This window comes from Gallus gallus, chromosome 1 (genome assembly GCF_016699485.2).
Source record: "Gallus gallus isolate bGalGal1 chromosome 1, bGalGal1.mat.broiler.GRCg7b, whole genome shotgun sequence".
Classification (NCBI taxonomy): domain Eukaryota; kingdom Metazoa; phylum Chordata; class Aves; order Galliformes; family Phasianidae; genus Gallus; species Gallus gallus.
In genome coordinates, this window is record NC_052532.1 from 174,113,064 (window position 1) to 174,135,632 (window position 22,569).

A 22,569-nucleotide genomic window follows, 5' to 3' on the forward strand; every position below is an offset into this window, starting at 1 on the left:
GAATGCGTACTATAGTAAATGCTTCTACTATACAGGTAAGATCCCCTCTGTCTCCAGCCCAAAGATAACAGCTCCATGGTTGCCAATATTAATTGGCAACAACAAAACAGTAACTGCTGTACCTGGATACATCATCGCTAATTAATGACAACCAGGGCTTCTACCCACCAAATGGCATCAGAAGGTATTTCTGGAGCTTTGGATGAATGTACTGGTGGGTAGCTTTTCCCATTGCTAGTTCCTCTGTGAGGAACAATAGCCATTGGGCAGTAATAGTGAAGAAGGAATAGGAAGAAGTCTCCAGTGGCTAACACAGAGGCATTTGGTTCTATACCGTGGTATAGGAATTATAAATTCAGGCAATGTACATGCAACCGATATATTACAAGCTGTAGCAGACCATACACTGCTGTGTTCATGTCCAAATCTAGCTCTATCACTGATGAGATCATAACTTGATTTACTTTGCTATAACCTTGGCAATTGAATGTAATCATTCTGAGATCAGAGTTTTGCATCACTGACAATGGGCTACAGAATAAGACAGAAAGTTCCAACTGGTCTTCCAGATGGATGCACGAAGCAGGTCACCAGGATAGGCACTGTGTATGGGATGGTACCAATTTTCAATCTTCAGACAACTGTTTCGATCATAATTTGACCAGATGTGAACACAGAATCCTTCCTTTTTTTTTTTTTTTAATCAGCCTGCAACTGTTTATGTGAGATGCAGCCATGTTTGTATGCATACCCAGTATACAGCAATCACTATAAATTATCTCATTGTTCAGTTTCGTTCTGTTTTGCGTGCATTTAATGGAGCTGCTGAATGGTGTGATTTCAATTATCCAGTACCTTTGCTTAAGTTGCAAAAATCACTGAAATTGTATACCACATTAACTTTAACCCAGTAACTTTTGGAATAGATTTCGCATGGTTGTTGCAGATAATAAAGCATTCTGTAGTGTTTGAAGTCCAGTTGGTTGTAAAAACCAGCCAAAAAAGCAATGATTACAGCATATGGCAAAACCAAACATACTGAAATAACAACTGCAACAGAGAAGGCTGAGTGTCATTCTTGATGGGAATTCCTCTTGTGTGGTCCCCTTCAGCTGCATGGATTTTGAACTTAGCTCTACGTCATGTAGCTGTGATCCCACCTGTGTCTTTTATACTTCATAATTTGTGTGAAATAGAAGAAAAAATGAGCAAATGGGGGAATAGCTATACCCTTGGAAGAAAGAATCAAGGACAAAGCTTGATGTCTCAGTTGTCTGCCCATCTTTACAACACTATGGAAGTCTAACTGAAAAGCTTGAATTAATACACTGGCTATTACTAGCTGTAATTCTTCCTCATGTTAGTGGATCCATGTTTGGCTATGAAAGGAAGATCTGGGAAAGTGAAAGAATTAAATCTGCTTACTCTGCAAAGGTACACCTCATCAGTGTCCACAGTCACTGGGGGAGGCAGGCCTCGGACAGACACAGTTACTTAATGGAATCAATGCACTCCTCAGCAGCCATTCAGCAGATTAAGCGCAGCTGTTCAAATCAGGTCCCAGAAGAGGAGTGAAAAATGTCAGCACAAGGAAAGGTAGGGAAAAGATTCAGGTGGGGCAAGAGAAACTCTTGGGTTATGGCATTTTTAAAGACTCAAACAACAGAGCTATGACATCAGTAAGAGACAGGAGAACAAAATGGGACATCCAATTGCGGGGGGGGGGGGGGGGGGGGGGGAGGGGGGGAAGGGCAGAAGGAATTTGATTTTTTCAATTTCTTCAGAGCCAAGGATAATTTATGTGTATTTACTCAGGTTTTTCCACAAGCTCTCAGCTGTACTGCAATCACAGAGTAAACTGGATCCAATTTATATTTCCTCTGATTTGGGAATTGCATTTAGAACCTCATCCAACGCCCGCTGAAATGATGAAAATACACTTTTCAGATATGAATAAGTCTCTTTATGTCTGTTTCTAAATGCATGTTTAATGGCATTTATAAAATTGCTCTGCTACAGAGATGAATATTAACTCAAAAGCGTACAAATGAAAGTTTTCCTGCTGAATTCTTCCAGTCTGCGAGCATAATAAAAAGCATCATTTAAGCTCTTAGGTGGAATCTTACAGAACAGAAAACTGCAACAAAGAAGAAACATTTAAAATACAGTTATGTAACTCTTATTTATAAACATAACGCTCATATTGTTGATCATCTATGGAAATTAAGCCAGGTTTTTCACCAGCTTGTATACAAGGAATCTAACTAGTTTGGCTGACATAATATTGAATAAATGTTTTCACATAATGGTTAGGAAGCTAAATGTTAGGAAAGGGGAGATAAAAATATGAGCTACAGTTGTTTCTTGTTTTAAAATATATCCTATATTTTTGTATGATGCAATATAGAATAGGCAAAGGGTCAAAACATCAATGTACTGCAATCTCAGACTTAGCAATTCAAGGCAGAAATCACAGTAAAAGAGAGTCGTCATTCAGTCCTTAGAGAGAGAAAGGAAAAAGAAGGCAGAATACAGAAAAAGAGAAGAAGGATTGTTGCCAGGGCAATTGTTTAGTCTAAGTCATAAAGAAAAGGCTGTGCATTGGTTTAATACATACAGTCTTATAAACTGATCAACTCCTCTTCCAGCAGTCCTTGTTCAGTCTCTGTACTCTCACCGTCATAGTACTGGGCACTACCATAGAATCATAGAATCATTCAGGTTGGAAAAGACCTTAAAGATCATCGAGTCCAACCATGACCCAACCATACTACCGTAACCTGTCTTAAAGAGGGGCAGTTCAAAGCAGAGCCAGAGAGACACCTCACTTCTAAGTCACTGACTTAAGAGCTACACAGGTATAGCAAAACCTCTCCGCAGATGTCCATGAAGACATCTATCAAAGCGTTCTCAGAGCTACATAGGTTTATATAAACTAGCAAAGTGTTACAGTCCCTCTTCTAGAGAGCAGACGTCAGGCTTGAATAGTGGAGGGCAGGAACAGCAAGAAACCCAGTGACTGAGCTGTTTTTAAATCCTGCCTGTTTTTTTTATAGCAGTACAAGCTCATGCAAGCAGCCAGATGTATTACGTATACTCTGGGCTTGTTAGATAGAAAAGGAGATTAAGTGTATCCCTGTGCCTAATAAAATTATAATATGTAGCTGGTTAATTTCCAGCCATAGTGCCCACATCTCCTTTAGCAACAGAACATAGAGCCAATTAATTGGAGGACTCGCTATCTACAAAACTCCATGGACCAGAAGCTGATTAGCAGCTGGAGTACATGATGTGTGCTCCTACAGAGCAGTTTCCAGATTACCTCCATCCAAAACCAATCCTCCAGCACTTGAGGCTATGAACTATGTTGCAGCAAATGGAGACAATTAGGAGATTGATGGTGCACACACAATCCTGTGCAGAAGCATACTTAAACAGCTTAACTCTATAAAAGCAAGAAATCTTTCGTATTTCTCATCAAAATCCAACAGGAAGAGAATCTTTCATTTTGAGTGACCTCGTGTGGTGTATAAGGTAGTGACAGAGTTGTACAGCATTATTTTTCCTAGAGAGAAAGATTTTCTTCAGCTACAGTCATGCCAACACGACTTCCAATGAGAATATCATACAAAGGATATTCGGGAAAAAAAAAAAAAAAAAACAGATTTAGGAGAAGATACACTGCATTAGTATGATGCTTTATATATTCAAAAACTCACTGACTGCACAGCTTATATGAAACTTTGGTTCAATCATGTTAACCAGTTGCCCAAACATCAATGGAAAGCAAGCTGCTGGTCTGAATCTGGGGCTGCAAGGCTTGAAACACCAGGTGTTTTGCAGAGATGAAGGGAGGAAGGCAGGAAGGGAGGAAGAAAGGAAGGAAGGAAATAGAAGAAATTCTTGTTCCCTGCATTAACTGAATTTTGATTTTCACTGAAAGTTTTAAACACATGAATGTATGCTGTTACAGAAGAGTGAAAAAAGACTGAACTGTTTGCTCCAGGTTTCTTTTACTCTCCACGGAGAGAATCACAAAATTTCAGGTTCGAATTTACCTTACCAAATGGCCAAAATTGGTCAGAAGTGTCATGCCCTAAACATCTTCCCAGAGCATAAAATGAGCATAAGGTAACTAACTCAGATGTAAATGCATGCAGTGTAGCATGTAAAGTAAAGTGAGACAGTCATACCAGTTTTTAATTGGTTCTTTCCAATTTATAGGATACTGTATAGCACACTTTAATTAAATACACTTAATATATATGTAAAGTAAGAGAAGTTTATTGCTACCCTGAGTGCTGTCTCCATAATCCCTCCTGTGGGGATGACTCCACTGCAGGAAAGAAAAATGGAAAAGAAAGCCAAATCCTGATTTTGAAGTACAAGTCGTATTTACTGCAGAGCAGGAGTTAGTTCTGCTAAATCTGAGTCTCTCTAGGATTCTGCAAGATGGTGGTTAATCAGTTGCTGCATTTTCACTGTGGACCCAACAAAAGATTTCACATAAAAGTATAAAGCATTCTGAGGAAGGCATTGGAAGGGCTTTGTTAAATCATGTAATATTGTAGAAGAATGTGATGAGTGGTATTATTGTGAAGGGATTCTGACTTCAGAGAATTTTCACTACAAAAAATACTTCACTGGAAAGTCATTACCACCTTTTGATCCCGTGTCTACTACCTGACAGGGATTAGAAAAACAGGATTATAAATTTAAGAAGAATCTCAAGGGCACCAGTCTGCTGCCATGGGCATATATATGACACAAACCCACTCATAACTTGATGCAGATTCACTCTGACATTGGCTAGGCATTTTGTTCATTCTATTCCCTCTGGAAGACTATTGCAGAGTCACACTTCACAAATGGTTACCAATTTTTTTACAATTACAATGCTCTTGTTCAGGTAAATAAGCCATGTTCTAGTGAGATAATGCCTCATCTCTGCTGGAAACATCATCTGATACAGACATTTCAACTGCCTTACTGAGATAGAGATTAGGTTATTTATTATCTATTAATTATCTTCTTTTCTTTCTGTAGATAACCAATTACCACAGAAAGCTATCAGCTTGATTCTGATACCGTAAGTTCGCAGTGTTTTGGGTCCATTGCATCTGTAGTTATCTATACCTAACTCTCATCCTTATTATCTTTCCTGTCTAAGATTCTCAGGCCTCAACATAATCATACTTCTTGATAGATCAGACAAAAAACATTAACTGGTTTTGGAAGTATATTTGTTTATTTCCCCAATACTTGGTAGCCATATATCTTACCCTGTCCTACATTTCCTCATGCAAAGTGAAGAACCACAGGATAAGGCTACTCAGTATCCATGAGATTTTGCAAGGAATACCATGGCCATTTGCTTGCTTCAACTCTATGGGACCAAGGAGGCACTGCCTGGGGCAAACTGTATTGATGTCCATCAAATGCTTCCCTGTGTCAGAAGACTCAGCTGAGTGCTCAGGAAAAACAGAGGGGAGCAGAAGATACAAGATTTCCCCACAGATCTGCAGAAGGTAGCATATGCCTTAAACATGTAAGGCCCAGGCAAAACCTGCATATGATCACATAGCAGAGCACAAAGTGCTTCAAGCCAATTTTTGAACTCTCCTCGCCTACCATCTATCCCAACTCTCCTCACCGCTATTAACCCAAATGTGATAGTCTGTCTACAAAAAACTGGATTGGAATTCCTCACTATGGATTGTTTATACCCCATAGACAAAGTTGGGATTTTTTATTTATTTATTTATTCATTTATTTTAATTATTATTACTATTGTTTTTTGGTCTTAGGATGAGATTCACCATGCTCACTTCTCTTCACTACCTGTAAAAAGACCCATAGATGTCTGCTGAATATGTCTAAAGTTAGCTCTAAAATTATCTGAAGTTATTAGCTTGGAATTACTCTCTCCTGTGTCAATTCCACAGCCTGCAAGAGAACTGTCCACCTGGCCATCACCAGCCTTGACACAGCACCGTTGTATTACTCTCAGGTTCTTGATTCACCACTTGAAATGACCCACCTCTCTGTCAAAGTTTTGCAAGCAGCCAAGGACAGCTTAGTCAGTGTCTTCATTTTCTAACAGTGGTGCAGAGCCAAAGGACATGCAGCTACACCCCTAGTCAGCCCAGTGGACAGCTGACTCAGAACTGGAGAACAAGTCCTAGCTGCTCTTCCCTCTGGGATCTCTGGGAATGCTGCCAAGCCACATAAAGGGAAATATCTTTACACTAGACCACATTTTATAATGGCTATTGAAAGGCCAAGTCTTGAAAAGCCAAGCAGATGCCAAACTACGTCTCAGAGCTCATGCAAACACTGCCTGGAAGACAACACGGTGATGCTGGTAAATTGTGGGACAGGATCTGTTTTCCTGCTATGGCCTCTCTCAAGCTAGCAAAACACCCTGCTGCTGACAGCTGTAACTCAGGGTGGACGTGAACCTCAGGTAGTTTAACATTATGTTTTCAGACAATGGATAAATATAATTTGCTACTGATAAACTTTGCAGGTTGAAGATTATCTCAGCTGTACCCAGTGCCAACAAATTACCTTTATGCTATACACAAAAGCAAATGTGGGGACAATGCCAGCTCTAATCTCCATCCATCTCTCCTATTAGCACCATGATGCTCATCAAGAGCTGGCAGCCAACTGACAAGTGAAGCACCATTTCTGTACTGACTCTCTCCACCCTTGACTAGGCACGCTGTTCTTTGCGTGCCCTCCTGCATCCTCTGTCTGGAGGAGATAAGCTGATTAAAACAAAAACAAAACAAAACAAAACAAAACAAAACAAACTGCTAGAATATCTCACAGACTGTTCTTCAGTTAGCCCATCTACTTCACAGTCATTTTTTGCATTTATATTGGCAGTGTCCTTCCAGCAATGCAGAACTGCAGTGGTTTCATTGGGCACATTCCGGAATGTGCCCACACACTGCCTAATGTCTTCTACTCTCGAGAGTTTGGTCTTTAAACATTTTGAGACACAAAGCTGAGGGTTTGGGTTGGTGTTTCCCAAATCTAAATATGATCACAGCAAAAAACGATAGTGAATGATTCAGTAGCGGGGTCGGTAATTAATCTTACCAGAGATATAACATAGGGGCCAAGAAAGTAGTAACTTTTTCATACCTGTAGAAGAGTAACAGAATATTAGAATCACTGCAATAGATCAGGCTGTTCAACCCGTCTCATATCTGTTGAAGAAGATCCAGAATAAGGTAATCCACAGAATAATGTGAAAGTGCCTCAGATAAATGTGCGATATTCCACCCTTCAGACATCATACTGATCTCTAAGTGGGATCAGTTTAAACTTTAAAAGATTAGATATAATTTTTCTTTCTTTTTTTTTTTTCAAATAAATAATCATTTTAAGTTATCTCTATTCATTACTAATCCTGGTTTTTAACTTTGCCTGAGTTCTGGTCCAAGTCACCTCTTTCACCAATGAGCTCCACCTAATTGGCCATAACAAACTACTTCCTTGTTTCAGTTTTGAATTACTATCTTCTCCATTTATTTATTGTTTCTATGAACACACACAAGACATGAGTCCCTCACCTGTCTCTGAGCAAACAAAATTTTGAGTTGTGTTCAGTTCCTTCCCATCCCACAACTGAAACCTCTCATGGGCTTTAGCTACAAATTTAGAGTCTTCTTCTTGTTATCTATTGACAAAAATTGTATAACTTTGTTAGTTAGCCTACTTTAAACATATATCTTATTTAAACTACAAAGTGTCATATTAATGTGTCACATAAAGTCCATCATTCAGTGATTTATGGCAACAGGAGACACAGAAGTCATGTACAGAACTTTGGCTGCAGAAAAGCTGAAGGCTGAGATGGGGAGAAAACAGGGAGACCAGAAGGGAAGCCCAGGCACCTGAACAGGACATGGCATTTAAGAAACTGACACAACTGCTTTGCTTGAAATCAAAGTCGTTCTTCACATGTGTACTTTTACATGGCCACTGCCACAAAAAATACTGGAACATCAGAAAAGGCTCTCAGAACACAAGATGTAGATCTCCTTAGTTCAACGTTTCTTTTTTTCTCTCAGGCCCTCACAGTGGTACCCTATCTCCTAACATATGGTAATTAATCTTTAAAAATACTGCCTGTTTTCCTTTCTAGCTGTTCTTAGCAGATTCAGAAATCCAAGCTCTCAACTAAACAAGATCATCCTTCTTTCTTTAACCATAGATGAGTAGGTGTTCAGTCCAAGAAAAGTAAGCACCTTAGGAAGAGCAGATTATACTGAGCAATACCCGAAAGATCTGCAACCTTGCAAAATAAAGATGGGGCTCTGGCTACCTTCTGAGAGGAAAAACAGTAAGGAAATACTGAAGGGAAGATAATCCTCTGTGACGGGAACAAAGAGACACAAAAATAACCAATGATGAGGATAGTTAAGCTGTCATGGGGAATGGGTTTGAGAAGAGGAATTATATACGTCAGATAGGATGAACTAATAAGGACAAGCAGTCAACTTTAGTATGAGTGGTACAATCCAATATGTGGACAAATACCAGAAAAAAATGAAAACTGATATTTAGTAACAGTGCTTTGCCTAACTTACTGAGTTTGGCAAAATGACGGAGCTCAGTTTTGATGTCTCTCAAGAACCAATTTCTTTTTAATATTATTATTAGTGGTAGTCAGGTAGTGTCAGTACCATATCAGGACAGATTCCAACATCGAGTATAAAATCCTGCTGCAAAATGAGCCAAATAAAAATGCTTTGCTATTCATGATAAAACAAGATATGCTGTGTTTTATTGTACCGAGTACAGGAAAACCACTAAAACCCTTCTAACCATAAAATAGAAATACTGCAGAAAGTCTCATTCCAAATAAGGAAGACTGTCTCCTGCAATATATCTTGGCCTAGTAGTTTTTTCTCCGATACTCCCGTAAGATTTCAGCTGCTTGCAGCAGCCACTTAGATATCTGAAATTGTTTTATTACACAATCTGTGATGTAACAAGAAAAAATGAGTCTGCCTGGCAGCTCTTTGGGCAGCTGTCATTGCTACTGTTTCTGTCTTATGTCCAGTGTCAACATTGGTGTCACAGGAAGCCATGTTCTCTAATAGTTAATTCTGGTGAATTTCTCTATAGATTTGACATACCAATTGACTTGCTTTTCCCTGCATACCTCTCAGTATGACCTTTTCTGCCATATGCTGAAATAGTTCAAGCATTTCTGCATGGTCTAAGGGTCTCGATCCCCTGTGAATATGAAATGCAAGTGCTTTGCAAGTCTATTTTCAGACTCCCCAGGTCCTTTCCCACACTGGGAACATGATGAAAAGGCTGGATGGGGCTTTGAGCAACCTGGTGTAGAGGGAGGTGTCCCTGCCTATAGCAGGAGGGCTAGAACTAGATGATCTCAAGGTCCCTTCCAATCCAAACCACTACTATTCTATGGTTCTATGATACAACGTGTGTTTGACCCTTTCCAGTTCCTCTCTAACTTTGTAGTTCACACTTGCATACCGATTTCATCCCTAAAATTAGTACTCCCACAAAACGAACAGTCCATCAGCAAAAAATTGGATCACCAAGTTTAGTTGTCTGCAGTATTACAGTAAGCTTCCAAACCCAGATACTACTCAGTAGTATTCACTACTCAACCCTTCTTTCCCACGTTCATGGCATTGTGAGCCACAAAACAAATCTTGAAGCTTTTCAATGCAAGAAAAACCACCCAGGTTCTCCAAATGCCACCAGGGGCCATAGGATTGAAACTGGAGAGGACAAAGATATCATAAAACTCCTAAGGCATTGAAACAGAAGGGAACAAGGAAGGTTCCCAGGTTCAATCGGGAATTTTCTCTAAATTTCTCTTAATTCCATGTTGCTGAGAGAAGGGAAGAATGAGGTGGAACAAGAACCATCACTGTTCTTTGACAATATAACTTGGGTGAAATTCTTTCCTGACTGCCAGGCCAGAACACCCAAAATCAGATCCCACAAGACAGTACCTTTACACTGCTGCTCCTATTACCATTTCACCAACAACCAATTTTGAGATGATGTCCATATCATTACTCTAATCTGTGCTATGGAAAAATACCATTTCTGAGCTGCTCTGTGCTACCGTTTGCCAGTTCTAATATCCAGACTCTGAGAATGACCGTGCCAATTTCCTGCTGCTTTTATTGGAATTCTCCCCCCTTTTAAGCAACCATCTCCAAGTACTGCTTTCCTGTTTGACAGAAATAGGGTAAGGGAGTGGGACAAATGACTGAGTAATTACGGTTTCACACAGAAGTGGCACAAGCAGCTCATGTATGAATACAAGACATGAAGAAACAGCTACGGTGCAAGAATTTTGCCCTGACAGTTCTGAGACTGTTTTACTTATTCCTTCAAAGAATAAAAGCCATCAGATTTCAGCTTCAAGAAGTCAGTCATACTGCAGTAGCTTATATAGCAATTTCACAAGGGTAAACTGACCCAATTTGAAGCCGTGGGCACTCATCCAGTGAAGGAATACAGAAATCAGTGGATGAAATGACTGATTGACTCACTGTATCAAAAGAAAAACTTTCAATAACTCATCAGAATTGGAAAGCAAGAATTTCCATGGCAAAGTAAAAATAAAATGACGACCTTTTATTTCCCCTAGTTCTCAGCTTCTTTGGGAAACTGACGTCTCTCTCTCTCAGATACTTTAACTCAAATGAATCAGCAAATTCCACTTGCACAGGTTTTAGATCCTTCTGACTTGCTCTAATTAAATTACATTACTTTCTGAAAACAGGAGGTATTAGCAATCTGAGGGAAGGCGAGCTAGCCTGATGGGGGGCACTAATGACAGGTAACAATAAGGAAGAAAAAGAAGGACTTTTTGATTGTACCAAGCATATTGTAAGGAAGCAAAACTACTGTTGGACCATATTCCTGCAGCATTATTCCTTGCCCTGGTTGCTGTACCCAGCAGTCCCTTCACATTCAAAACAAAAGGCATTTTCATGGCTGGGAGGGGAAATGGATTAAAAAACTGAGTTCAAGAGCCCTTTCAGTGCATTCCCCAGGTCCTACTCTTGGCACGGCTGAGGTGCTACATGAGTACAAGAATACACATATTCTTCAAGGAATACATCTGTTTAGCTTGGTAATTTACTTATCTGCTTGGAAGTGACAGGATTCTCAAAAGACGTTAAAGGAAAATTCATTTCTCAGTGATTTTCCTTAAGCTCCTTTGAAAAGCTCTGCATTAACACAGCGGCTCTCCTTCCTTTTCCTGGCTGCTCAGTGCTCCCCGCCTCCCAGTGCTGGTGGCAAGGAGAGGACAGCAAGTGGAACACCAGAAGCCAAGACAGGATCTTGGATTGAGGTTCCATCTCTGTGAAGCATGATGTGTGATTTCATGAAACCACCAGCTAGCTTCCCCAGAAAAGCCCCTATGAGATTTACAAATAAAAATGAACCAGAGAATGCCTTACCTCTGGGGGACTCCAAGCCATCTCATTTCACACCAGGTTTAATTTTCAGTGCCAAATATGCACACAAAAACACAGTAATTTCTCATAAGCCCACCCCCTGCATTCCAGCTCAGCACTCATCACCCCACATTTCCCCGGCTCTTCATTCATTGTCCATTTCCTAGCAATCCCCTTTCCTATCACCGTCTGCTTTTGTTAAGACTCTTTCTGGCTGGGTTGTGCCCCCTCGTGGGATACATAAGTGGTTATGGTGTTCTGCTCTGGTGGCCTTTCTCTCAGATTACCAACCTGAGCTGTTCAAACACAGCTTGTTCCCAAGTTGACGTTATTCTACAACAGGAACAGAAAGTAAGAATGAAGTAAGTGTGTTACAGTTAAACCATCATAAGCCAGCTACAGTTTCATTTCAAACCTGAGGTCAGAATTATTGGATAGACCTTTAAGTAAAATTGTATTACTTACACAATATAAAACAAAAGAATGAGCACCCAGTCTGACAGTGCAATATATTCCTAATCTACTTTCTTAAAAGAAAACAAATGATGCATAATTCTATCATTTCCATATATATTTTGTAAAGGAAACAAAATTAGAATAATTAATCAATAACTACGTTCGTCGCATGCCTGCAGCAAAAATTATTTCTTTAAAAGGCTGAAAGTTAAATAAATTGAGTAAACTTTGCCCTCAGCTCTGGAAAACAACTGATCCAGTGGAGCTGTTGCATATTCAAAAGGACAAGGAAAAAGCTGACTGAGGAAAAGGCACTGGAAAATCCCAGTGAGCTGTTATCAGAGCATGTGAACAACAGCTCCAAGCCTGTCTCCTCTTCCCACCCAACTATTTGCTGTCTTTCCTAGAAGTACAATCAAAACAAACAGATGTTGCTGTTTTCCCAACTGTAAGGCAAATAGCTTGTAAACTTGCACGGCAAGACATATTCCCAGTGGGGCCAACATATTCTAGCTTTTAGTAAGGGCATTAAACTGATTAGCCTACAAGAGGGTTTCTGAGTTGACTTTTGGACTCACAAAATAACAAGGCATTTCCACAGCATAATCTCTGCTGGCCAATTTTAAATGATTAAGCTGTCTTCAGAGGGGCACTAACAGAACTCAAAGCTCAGCTGTTACCATGACCTAAAGAGCAAGTATCAAAATGTGCAGATTGAAGTGACAGCCCACTGGAAATGTGTGTGGTTGACCCTTTTGCTCAAAAGCCCATTGCACGGTGCCCTGCAGCACTCCCAGCCTTTCAGCATCCCAGGCTGGCTGGATCTTGAGATGTGCACAAGCCCCCATGCTTCTGATCACACAGAAGCAGCAGAGCCCATCTGCCCATCCACAGTCCCATTCCCTCAGTTCCCATACCAGCTGTTTTAAACAACATCTGCAAAGATTTTGGTAACTGGGAGAATTTGGAATATCTTTTTGTTCAGAATCCAAACAAAACTGAACTTTAAACTTTAGTAGGTTTTCATGACAGAGAACACTATTTTCTTCCCAGACTAAACATATATACAAAGGAAGCAACACAAATATGCTTAACTGTGGCCAAGCTCAGAGACTCTTCAATTGCTTTGTTCTTCTTACCCCAGGAGGCTTCTAGAAGGACCTTCTCTGCCAAATCTCCAGGGCAGTATACCACAAATGCACTAGAGAAGGCCGGGATTTCTGTGAGTGTTTTGTGCTCTCAGAATAGTATTGAAGCTGTTACAGCAAGCCAGAAGTTGCTATCACCAATATCCTAAACTAACTGTATTCACTGTTGATATACATCGTATTACAATTTTTCTTCCACTGAATTACATTTCCAGGGTTCAAACAGTGTCATGTATCATTCTGCTATGAATTTGCAAGCAAAGAGATATGTAGATATACAATACAGGTTTATACAAGTCCTGTCACCTCCACTGACAAGAAATGCATCAGAAGTGACTCTTCTCAAACTGCTCTACCATTAACAATGAAAAGCCATTACAGACACAAAGACCTCCAACACCTTCTCAGTGTTCTCCACAGGCTACCAATGTCAATAGATAATCTCATTTTACTGGTGTGGAATATTTATCCTTTTAAATCTATATTTTCTTCCTCTCGTTGATATTTATTATACATAGGAGTATTTAGAGAGAACACTAGTGTGAATATAATTCTTCTGCATCCTTATAATCATTTGTCTCCTACTCATCCCACTTTTCTGAAAGCTCCAGTCCCTGACTATGGACAACACATATCTCTCCTCTTGTGCTTAGCCACTTACTTTTCTTTCTTGACAACCCACCTTCTGCTTCCGCTGGCACATTTTCTTTCACATGCAGAAGTTCAGTTCTATTTCTCTTCCAGAAGGCAGTCTTTTCTTTCATGTTCATATTCATGGCCATATTCCTTGGGTCACCTTCTCACTCAGATATCTGTCCAATATTTATTTCAGTAATTTCCAAAACACTCTGAGATATTTTCTATAACCTTATTGTCCTGGTTTTGGCTGAGGTAGAGCTAATTTTCTTCATAGTGGCTGGTATGATGCCATGTTTTAGATTTAGGATGAGAACAATGTTGCTAACACACCCATGTTTTAGTTGTAGAGCAATGTGTACACACAGTCAAAGACTTTTCAGCTCCTCACACTGCTCTGCCAGCAAGGAGCTGAGGGGGCACAAGGAGCTGAGAGGGGACAGAACCAAGCACTGATGATGCTTATGGACTGATTGGGCATCTGTCAGTGGTGACGAGTACCTTAGTCACCAACGCAGCGTCTCCAAATCACCACATGCTACACTGCTCTCAATTTATTGTCCTTATAGCTGCTGCTTGGAAGTGGTATTATCAGATATATAGATGTATTCACTACCTGAATTCATGTCTAGTTGAAGTAATAGTAAAAGATGAGGGATACAAATATTTTATTCCTCAGAGTAGACTAAGAGGGAGATGCTGTTACTCAAAGAAAGAGTTAATAAATGTGAGGAATGATGCTAAGGTAATTGCTCAATTGTGTTTACCAAAGCAAGAGAGATCAGAATTTGACCCTCCAGAAGATGGGCACGTGATGAGTGAAGCAGCCAGAAAGAATTTCATCCTTACAGGAGAAGTCATTTGAACCAGAAAGAACTGTTTCACCCGCTGACAGTTGCTGAATAGGGGCTTATTTTACTTGACCTATCATGAGGAGAGCAGTAGGAGCTCCTTGCCTTCAGGCAAGACAAAAAGGTGGGAGACTAAAAAATGGCCAGCTCTCTCAAATCAAAACACACATCTAATTCTGCAAAAATTGAGGGTAGGCTTTATTTTCCAGGTCCCAACAATATCCCAAAGTATGTGCAGGAAGCGTGTTCATCAACTAACTACTTTCAGTACTGGAAACCTTTCATAGGAGATGAAGTGGAAAGTAGAGAAGTTTGTCACATGAAGGAACAGATGGTGACAGTCCTCCTCCCATACACTTCACTTCAGATCCCTCAAAACTATAAGAAACACAGGATCTCTTCTAACTGTGGAAAGAAGTTGAAAAGAAAGAACCAAGAATATATTGATTTTCTGGGGCCTTATTAATGGGAAATAAAAAGGGTATCAAGGAGTGGACAGCTTTAAGCTTATGTACCCAATGAAACTCCGTGAGATGTGATATTTCTTTTTGCCTACCTAAGTGCCCTTATCTATATCAAGCTGTTGTTAATCAGTACTCATTATCTTTCTGGCACAGAGCAGAGCCCTGCCCAATATGTTAAGCAAAAACTTTGATCGTATATGAAAAGCATGGTATTTAAAAAGGAAGCATACTAAATTACCTTGGATAGGAACCAGAAATATCACCTTGGTACCTCCAGCAACTGCTGTTGTAACAATTAATGCTCAGGCACGTGGCACTTAAAATGAGATGTAAAGACACAGATTTGGGCTTGTCTATAGAATTAAATACAAAGATTCACAGCTTTCCTAGGTCCTGTCTGTTGAGTTTTAAGAACATTTTCTTTAGTCTCTGAAAAAGTTTTTTATGTTACAGAATGTATACGCCTGAGGGAGCCCGGTCTTACTTTTCCTTGACAATACCTTATTCTCCAAGTAGTCCTGATATTTCTATAATTAAGCATCAAGGCACTCTTCAAAGATAACAAACCAGTTTTTATTATAGTAGAATATTTTAAAACACATTCCTTTAGCAAATGCATATGTTATCAGGTAGAAATGGCAAGGGGAAAGTTATATACTCTATCTTTGGGGGAAATTTTAATAACACGAGCATCAGTGAAAGACCAAACTCCTGTTTACCACATTTGAAAATGAAACTCAATTTATTTTTTTCTTTTGATGACTAAAGCTTCAGGAAGGTATGTCAACTTTCAGCTGTTGATATAATTTGCAAACACAGCATAAACATTCCTAGCTACTTGCACATAAAACTGCATTTAAATTTCCTGCATGGTTTGACTGTAGTTGTTTGTCATCTCTAGCATTTGAAAACTACTTAATTCAAATGCTTGGTGATTAGCATAATCATTACTGCAGTGAATTATTTACAACTATATTTATACTACCCAGTTGGAAAAAAGACTGAAATTCAGAACTGGAAACAGAACCAATCTGGTTTTTGTTCTTTGAATTAACTCATACGACAGTAAGGACGGGAAGAAAAATACTATTGCTTCGAATCATTTTTAATTCTTTCTAAGAAAAAAAAAAAAAAAAGAACAAACAACTGTATGTTCTTTTACAACTACAATGAGCCATGTTACTTCCAGGAAAATCCAAAGTCATTCCACTTGCACTGAGTGAAAGTTTGATGGCTGTCTGAATGCTGAAAGAAACAACATGCAGCAAGAAAAGACCATTCTCCTGTGCTGCAATTATTGACACCTTATTAGGTTTAAAACTGAAGGTCAACTAAAGTGTACTTACCCTTTGTTTTGGAAGGGAAGGAAAATCAGTACTCTGTTGCTACGTGACTGGTTTCCAAGCAGCAGTTCCACTCACTTCTTTGGGGAAACAAAGTGTTCTTCTGTTTTCTTCTGTTTCTGCAAATGCTGTTTGTATTGAGTAAATCCAAGTGTGTCCAACTCAGACAATACAGTGTGAACTAGTAATGAAAAAAATGCATTTGCAAAAAACAGAACGTAAGACAGTGATCTCTATCAACAAGAGATGCATCAGGTACATGACAGATTTCTGGCATGACATTTTCGGGCTGTTGACTCAAAGAGAATGCCAACCTTTATGACCTGTACTTGATCCACCCAATTTATCTTGTGAATAAATATGTATAGCTTCCTCTGTTTCTTAGCAGGCTTGAAGTGCATGTCAAAAGTAACACAAGTGTCAATGGAAATACTATCAAAGGGTGACGTTTTCAACAAATAATGATTGACATCCCTGAACAAACAACTATGGATGCATCCTTAAACTGTTTTTTTCCAATGTGTGTTTTTAAATGATTATTATTTAGTCTTTATGAAAAGTGTCTGTCCATTCAGAGTCTGATATGTCACAGTGGTGGAAAAATGAAAGGTAATTAAAAAGTGCAGGACAACAGAATAAAATCCATTCAAGCCAAACTTAAACATCATTAATGAGATCGAACTTCATCGCCCTGTTTTCAGCAACCCTGAATTGAACAACCTGAATTGAATCAGAGCCTTATTTCATTATTTATTCAGATAATAGATAACTCATTCAAAAAGAGAGAGCCCAAACTCCACATTCATATCTGCCAAATTTTCAAGAATTTAAAGGAAATTATTTAGTCTCTTAATTAGTGTCCTGTAAAACAAATTAGTAGACTTCAGCTTTCTTCAGCTATTAAGTTTTCCATTCCTGAGGGTCTTCAGTCTGAATAAATGCAGAAAGAAGACATTTAAAACTTATTATAAATAAGGAAAAAAATGTCATGTTGAGAGTTAGTCTGCTCATTTGCTGAGAACAAAGCATTTATGAAGATGTGTTTTACCTTTTAAAAGGCAAACATTCTGCAAGCTTAATTTTGCAGGAAGAAAAGAAACAAGAACAGCACAGAGAAGGAAAATGAATTAGGAAGAAACCTGGGACTGGATGATTCAGGTAATGTAAGACAAAAGCAGCAAAAGTTTGGGATCCTGAAATGGTATTATTGTGAGGGATGACACAATCTCTTCTCTACTGATGGGGCCGTAAGAACTGGATCTCCCAGTAGCACAGTGCACACCCTCCAAGCTATGTGATGAAGAAATAGACTAATAACTACTGTTCTTATACAAACCAAGGCTGTATCAGCTCCTGAGAATAACTGACCAAAGTCACCCACAAAACTATACACACCTCCCTGCATCCATTAAAGACCATATTCAAATTGTAAAGTCAATCATGCAACAATTATGGTTAAAAAGGAAAATTTAATTTGCACATGGAAATGTAATTCAATGCTTTTACCATGTGTGGTATCATTTTGTCAGTCATTACAAGATTACATATGTTTTCTCTACAGACATCAGGCTGCGTATTCAAAGAAACAACACTCCGCAGCTTCCTATCTCATTGTTTGCATGGTAAAAAAGGTCTAATATGAATAAGGCTGGGTAATGTAGAAAGGAAGAAGAGGACTGCAGTGCCAGAACTGGTAACTCTTCTGTCCTTAAGAATCTGTCTCTGCCTCTGCTGAAGACTCCAACCTGGAGAGGTCACGGATGGGAGCTCTTCTCCATGAGCACCACATCCCTTTCCGTCTCCAGGAATGATCTGAGATTTTAAGTTCATACATGTAGAAGAGCTGAAAACGTAACTGACCAATAATAAAAAAAAACAATCACACAGGAGAAAAAGGACACTAACAATCAGTGGACACTTTTGGTCTTAATTGCATCTGTGTTTTAGTCCCTCATTTGTGAAACATGGAAAATACAATGATACCTTACTGCCTTATGCTGTTGCATAAAAAGAAATGTTCACCAATAGTGAACAAGCTGAATGATGGAGATTAGGAGAAAACAAATGCTGAGATTCTGTTGCTACACCAATTATTGGTAAACTTTCCTGGTTTAACTGTACTTTCTACAGTGCCTCGACAAGCTTGTCCCTCGGTTTCTCCTTTGGTAAATAGAAAAGGCACTTTCCTTCTTCATAGTGTTTTTACGAAAACAACCAAATGCTTCAGATTATGAAAGACTCAGATACTGCAGTGATGTGGGATATCAATACTTAAAACAGACAGCACTATGGAAAAGCCAAGGGCAGACGTGGCAGTTATTTGTCTGTTCTCCAAGGCCTGTGTTAATTTGAGTCTGAAGCTACAAACAGAACAATGGGTAGAGGGGAGAACTACACAGAATATGAACTGCCTCATTACCTACTCATTTTGCACAGCACTTCAGAAAAAATAAAAATAAAGTGACAGACAACATTAAAACTCTATCTCAGCAAGCCTAACACCCTTGAAGTAATGATTCCAAGGTAATCTTCCTTCTGACAACCTGAGCGCTCACATTTGCAGCTATAATGATGTCTGTTGTATGTCATCTGTAGGGAGAGAGACACAGAGCTTCAGCCCCCAAGGCTCTGCACCCCACGCACCAAGCCAACAGCCCTTACCCTTGTGTGGAGCCCCACTGCCTTCAGAGTAACTATGCAAAGCGTACCAAACAGCGCACCAACAGCAGTGCAGCGACTCTGTAAAAAGCACAAAAATGTGAGGTGATGCAGCCCTGCTGCAAAACTTGTGGCTAATGCTGCAAGTACTGAAGTTTAGGAATAGCTTTATTAATTTACTCACTTAGTTCAATGAACTGAACTATCACAGCACAAACTTGGCCAGGTGCACCCTAAGGGCTGTTGAGAATGCAAAGGTTTCTGGACCAGGAATTTCAGTGCCGCCTGATATCGTGCCCACATCCTCCCCACCTATACTTTGTCTTAAAATATGTATACCTCAAACAATGCAAAGGCAATGCAGGAAAGTGGCTAAAAGATGAGTAAGAAGTGTTGGATGTTTTCTTGAAGTTCTCATCTCACGTATGATACTCTACGACACAACTGCTGCGGGTAAGCCATGTTAAGCAGAAGAATGTTAGCAGAGAATGTAAACATGCACCAAGGTAGGACAGACCGTGCCTTGGGGGCCACATCACTCCTGCTACACAGACAGGAGTCTAGCAGTCCTTTACCCTGCCAGTGAAAAGATTTGTACACAATTTTGCTTAATTCTCCCCAAGAATCCACAAACGCCTCCAGTACAAATTACAGTTATATTATATACTCGGTATAAAAAATATTTATAGCAAAGTATTTATGCCACTGACAAAACTAGCTGATGAGTAGAGATTCCTTTTTTTCCCAAAAATTATTTACATTGTCAAAAAAGCCTGAATTTTGTCAAGAGCATCCTTCAGTATGACATTTCAGCTACTTCTACTGTCTCCACTAACTCAGTAAGATTTTTTTTAATCAAGCGCTTAAATTCCTTCTGTAGCTGTGTTGAGTATTTCCACAGTAACTACAAGCCAGTGCTGAACTGGCACAGCTGAATGCATCTCACCCATCCCCAATAGCCCAATAGCCCAAATGGAGGGCAGAACTAAATATTTCTGTGGCATACAGAGAACATTTCAACTCTCCGTCATAGAATCATAGAATGGCTTGGGGTGGAAGGGAGCTCAAAGATCAATACCACCCCCCTGCCATGGGCAAGGCTGCCAACCCCTTGAACGAGATCAGGTTGCCCAGGACCCCATTCAACCCAGCCTTGAACACCTCCAGGGATGGGGCATCCACAACCTCTCTGTCACTTTATCTTGTCAATACCTTAAGATAACGGCAAATAGAAAGCTCGTATCTCCAGTTTATGAATCGTATGTTTTATACCTGCCTACCACCAGGGAGCAGGGGGCACATTGAGCCCCAGCCGTCATTCCACTTTGATTTAGTTTCCAATCCAGCTGCTGCCCAGCAAATTGATTCATGCAATGGGGAAGGCTGTGGGCACCCTTCCTGCTGACACAATCCATGGGCTGAGGAGCCACCACAGCTCCTCCAGTGGGAAGAAAAGGCCCCTTCCCACCACCTGTTCCAGGGCCACCCACCGTTTACCTGCAGCAAGTGGTGTGCCGCGCGGTAGCCCAGGCTTGGGCCGCCCTGCACGCCGGGTGGCAGCCGCCCAGTGCCATATCCATGCCAGGCCACCACATAAGGGTTGTCCATGGTCAACCAGTAGCGGACCTGTCCACCAAAATGCCGGAAGCAGAGCTCAGCGTAGTCGTGGAAGAGGTTGGGCAGGACAGGGCTGGCCCAGCCGCCGAAGGCATCCTGCAAGCCCTGTGGCAGGTCCCAGTGGTAGAGAGTGACAATGGGCTCTATGCCCAGCTCCTGCAGGCGGCTCAGGACTTGGCTATAGTGGGCCAACCCAACGGGATTGACGGGTGCTGTGCCATTGGGCATCAGTCGAGTCCAGGCCAGCGAGAAGCGATAGTGGGAGACCCCAAGGTGCCGCAGCCCCTCGATGTCACGGAAGATGTTGTTGTAGCTGTCGCTGGCCACATCACCTCCTGTTGGACCTGGCAGGATGGACCCTGCTGGGGTGGTGGGTCGGTGAGTGAAGGTGTCCCAGATGGAGGCCCCTTTGCCACCCTGCCGCCAGCCGCCCTCCGTCTGATAGGCAGCGCTGCCCGCGCCCCAGAGGAAGCCGTCGGGGAACGTGTCGTGGAGGAAGAGCTGGTCCTGTGGGTACGGAAGGTGGGCAAAGCGGGCCCAGGTGCCCGCGCCCTGCCCCGGTGCCCCAAGTAGAGGCCGCCCGAGCCCCAACAGCACCAAAAGCACCGGCAGCACTGGCAGCACCGGCGGCGGCGGCGGGGCCATGCTCCCGGCGGGGCTCCACGACGGCAGTTCACTCCTCCCAGCCCCCCGCCGCCCCCTTTTATCCTCACCTCTCTCCTTCCCCCCCCGCCCCGGTGGGCACGGCCATTAATAATTACCTCGGAGCTGCCGCCCGCATCCTTCCCGGCCGGCGAGGGGAGCGGAGCGGCTCCCGCGGGGAGTAGGGCTGCCTCGGGGGCGGGACCCGGGCTGAGACGGGGCGGGCGGCTGCGGGGCGGTGGAACGGAGCCGGCTGCCCTCTGCCCTTCGGGGTCGCCTCCGTCACCCCGGCCCCTCGGGGCGAAGATCGCAGCGGGAGCCGCCCTGCAGCCCCCCGGTTCCCTGCGGGAAGCCAGGAGCCCGCACCTGGATGCCGTTTCGGAGCCGCTCTCCTTCCCTCCGTCCTTTTGCTGCTGCTCCGTTCGCCTCCCGTCCCTCAGGGGACCCAAACTGCTTTCCCAAGGAGCCCCCGAGGGCCCCGACGCCGCATTCTTCCGCCCCTCGCCGTCGGGGGAGCCGCGGTATCCCCGAGCCCCGAGGGGAGGGAGCACCTCTCAAGGGGAAAACGCGAGGAAATGAAGGTGCTGTGCTGATGGCTGCTGCTTTTATGCTTTTTTTTTTTTTTTTTTTTCCTTCACCTGGTGGTTTCTTCGTGGCACTGTGTCAAGAGATATCGCCATTGTGATCACTTATAATAATAACCAAAGGGAGACTCGGTGACCAAGGACCTGACACCCCTGGTAATTCACTGACCGGCACCTCGCAGCCGTATCGCCTTCTCCTTTCTGGAGCTGGAGGTTGGTACGTCTGGCTGCTTACCGAACACAGAACAATTTCCAATGAGAAGTGCCTCGCAGGTCTTTATCCAGAGGAAACAAATCAAGATGTACATTTCAGTCTGATTATTTGGTTACGCTTTCTAACTGTCCGTGTGGGCATGAAGCAAGGACCTCATTCTAAAGACAGGTCTCGGGTTGCTGCTCATGTCTGCTTCAGACGACAAAACCTGGGCAAGAACTGCCTCAACACATTGCAAAAACTCAGTACTTGGTTGTGTGAACTCTAACACAAGTTGGGACACCTCAGAATAAAACACCAATTAGACAGGTTGTTAGAGAGATGTTCCCAAGAGATAAAGTTATTGCTTAACTAAAGAATGAAGGCATTAAGAGCATTTCATTTTATTTTTAGAAAATAGATGCCCTCGAGGTAAAATTACAGGTAATCACTAGTAATGAGCTGATGGATTGAAATGCCTCTTGCAAGTTGCTGAAGGT

The 22,569-nt window shown here is 41.6% G+C and overlaps 1 protein-coding gene across 1 annotated transcript in view; it reads right to left on the bottom strand.

Annotated features, from left to right (window-relative positions):
- KL (klotho) overlaps positions 1-21,330 on the bottom strand; it is a 47,428-nt gene extending 26,098 nt beyond the window's left edge. Inside the window, exon 1 of the mRNA XM_417105.8 lies at positions 20,531-21,330. Coding sequence (XP_417105.3) covers positions 20,531-21,295 — 765 coding nt within the window. The 5' untranslated portion in view covers positions 21,296-21,330. The remainder of the gene's footprint in view (positions 1-20,530) is intronic.
- Positions 21,331-22,569: the final 1,239 nt, after the last annotated feature.